This window comes from Drosophila elegans, unplaced genomic scaffold, assembly GCF_018152505.1.
Source record: "Drosophila elegans isolate 14027-0461.03 unplaced genomic scaffold, ASM1815250v1 contig_814, whole genome shotgun sequence".
Lineage (NCBI taxonomy): Eukaryota > Metazoa > Arthropoda > Insecta > Diptera > Drosophilidae > Drosophila > Drosophila elegans.
In genome coordinates, this window is record NW_024546167.1 from 9,576,536 (window position 1) to 9,579,669 (window position 3,134).

Genomic DNA, 3,134 nt, shown 5'->3' on the forward strand with positions numbered 1-3,134 from the left:
AAAAAATGTGACATCAAATTATGGAATGTAAGCGAATCTCTGCCATTATCAAAAACAATCTGGTAGCCATGGGCCCAGACAGAAAACAAAATTTGGGTTCAATGGGGAGAACGGGTAGGGTGAACATAATAAATTAAAATAAAATGTAATTCGTAGATAGATAGCTATGAAACAATTTTCAATCCGTACAAATCAAAAGCTTCTAGCAATGTAAACTCTGTTCTTTGGCTCATAGAATACGATATAACTACAATCTAGTTAACCAGTCACCCAAAACTCAACTTCAAAGTGAGCTGGTACATCAACACTCATTCCATATCTAGACTGGCAACGATCCACATAAAATATTTTCAAAAATACACAAATAATAATAATAATATTTAAAATAAGTTAACAACCATTGTTTTCACACAATACAACTACTGACCATGACGGCTAAGAAGACAACATTTGATTTGATGAACCTGGGATATCCCATTCACTCGGATCCCTACGAAATACACTTCGAATCATCGTCATCGCCAAGACTGCCCAGGGAACCAGTAATGTGTTTCAAGGAGCTGAGGCAAAAGTTGCACAAGGAGGCCAGGAACATGATGCCGGACTTTTTCATGCGGGATCCATCCTCCAGTTCCGATGAGTCGGATGATTTGGACTTTCCGGAAACCCTGAACGAACGGGCACGCCGCATGTCCTTCGCCCGTCGCCGCAAATTGCACTACAACGAGTTCGCCACGGTGGAGTTGGCCAGGCGCCTGATCCACGACGAGTTCGCCACATTAACGGACAGTCTATGCAGCGAGAATATCGACTTCATCCCCGAAATCGCCGAGGAGGAGTGTCATCCCTGCGAACACGACTCAACTGACTCGTACCCATACCTTCAATACGATCGCTTCACCACCCAATCACAGATTTCCGACGACAGTCTGCCGAAGGAGGATCCGGAGCCGGGATTCGATAGCAAACATCACTGCTTCGATAAGCTTATGGCTGCTATCGAGGATCAACCGGCGGTGGTATACATTCCCGCTGAATCGGAACCAACAAAAACACCTCCACCCCCCGAACCGGAAGTGGTTGACATACTAGTCGAGGAGGAGGAACCTCCAAGCCAGGAAATTGTGAAAAAAGAGTCAAAGCACACACGGGTCGCGGATAAAGGCCAGAACTGGGACCTAAGAACTGTTAACAACGAGACGAAGACGAAGACCATTCGCTCGAAAAATGCTAAAAACCGAGTTAATCCGCGCACTTTGTAAACTAAGATGGAGTGAAAAAATCACAGATCATATGAAAACTTAAAATTTTAACTTGCAAAGCCTGTAACATAAAAAGTTATTTTTATCTGCAAAAAAAAAGTTTGTGCATACTCAAAAAATAACCTTTTCTTAGACATTTTTAAGAGATTTTCAGGTATCTCTTTGGAAACTTTAGAATTATTGTTACCGGCTTGTAACCACTTTTCAAATTATTGATAAAAAATTGTGTTATTAGCTTCCTTGAATCGAAAAATCTTTATAAATATGTCTCTTATGAAATGAATAGTAATAATAGCCCTAATGGAATCAAAATTAATGTGTTGATACCAGAACCCTCTGTTAATGCTATTTAAAATGATATACCCATTTTAAAACCAAAAACTTAAAAATAATGTCAGAGCCCTTAACACACTATACTTTATTTTAATCTTTGAGGCAAGCGGACCCTCTCACACGTCGACGCATCCAAACTAATTTAGACACCAAATAACCGTAATCGGCTCTGATCTCAAATGACTCCATCTAACGGTTTCTTGGCCAGCACAGCTTCAAAAATATAGTTTTCGCAACCCATACACCGCACAACTATTTGGGCCATAATGGACCCAACCCACACAGACGCACACACGAGAGCACGAAGGACATTTGCAGGGATAACTAAGTGAGCAAGAACGATAATGACACCTAACGGGCTACTCTCTTTCACTTGCCTTGGTGTGCGTGAAAGGAGAAAATAAGGAGTGAGTAAGAGGAAACTGTTAAAAAAAAACTAACGCCGAAAATTATCACATCCGTGTGTGTTTGTGCAAGAGAGTTCAAGCATTTCTTTTGTAATTGTAATTGTAGAGCTGAAAAATTATCGATATTGCTATCGATTATATTGATATGAACATGAATTTAACAAAACATTGCAAAGGTTAGTTGATATCATAGACAACAAAATTTAGATTAAAATGCATATTCAACAACATGTGTGTATTTGTAATACGTCGTCAGCAACCAAATTCCGTTAATTAAATAAAACTCCGCTGTTTTAAAGCCAACAAGTGTCAATTTCAATTCACATTTAAAATAAAAACTTTAGGTGTTTGTTAACCCATAACAATTATTTCACTTATTTCCACAAACGATTTTTTTATGCGCTTCTGTTATTATTAAAGAATCCATGTACAGGACAACATAGTTTGCGGTTTTGTGTATGTTAATATACTTTTGTTTCTTTTGCTATATTTTAATTACAAAACATGTGCTCTTGCTTTTGTTTTCGCTCGGTTTACAGTTCAATTTTTATTAGCCTTGATATTTTTATTGAACTGTAAAACGAAAAGAGCTATGCTCAAAATTTGTCAGTTATATGTAACGAATATAAACGAAATTGATGATTAAAGTCTCTCACATGTTTTTTGTGGCAGATTTAATAAACAAATCAAGACCCAAGAGTGTTTAACGGAATTTGTGTGACTAACATCGTAATTAAATTGACAGCATTAAAAGCATATTCGTTTGCCTCCCTTTCAACATATTCAATTTCCAGTGCCATATATGCGATACAATTCGTAGCTGAAGCATCGTCGAATTTTCGCTAATTTAACGTTCCTCTCGGCCATGAAATGGAAATAAATATCACGTCATACGATCTGCACCAAAAATCCGTCGTTCAGCTAATAAAGACTTTGTTGTCTGAGAAGGATAAAGCTGACTTTGTCTAGACATGCTCGGTTGCTTGAACCCCGCGCCTGTGGTCGCAGTCCCAGCTGCTGCCCTTCGTCTCAAGTTCAAAGACAGAGAGAAGAGATTTCAATCCCTATTTTAGTACGTTGCGGGCACTTTTATGACATTTAATTGCCTTTTGCTTTTAGTCCACACACACTC

At 38.6% G+C, this 3,134-nt stretch overlaps 1 protein-coding gene across 1 annotated transcript; it reads left to right on the plus strand.

The window, feature by feature from the left end:
* The first annotated feature begins 292 nt into the window (after positions 1-292).
* Positions 293-1,313, plus strand: LOC108150433. The gene has a single exon (XM_017278592.2). It carries the CDS (start codon positions 429-431, stop codon positions 1,260-1,262), a length of 834 nt encoding a protein of 277 aa, XP_017134081.1. The 5' UTR covers positions 293-428; the 3' UTR covers positions 1,263-1,313.
* Positions 1,314-3,134: the final 1,821 nt, after the last annotated feature.

Coding starts and splice junctions, on each gene's coding strand:
- LOC108150433 (XM_017278592.2), top strand. CDS start 429: ATGACGGCTAAGAAGACAACATTTGATTTGATGAACCTGGGATATCCC.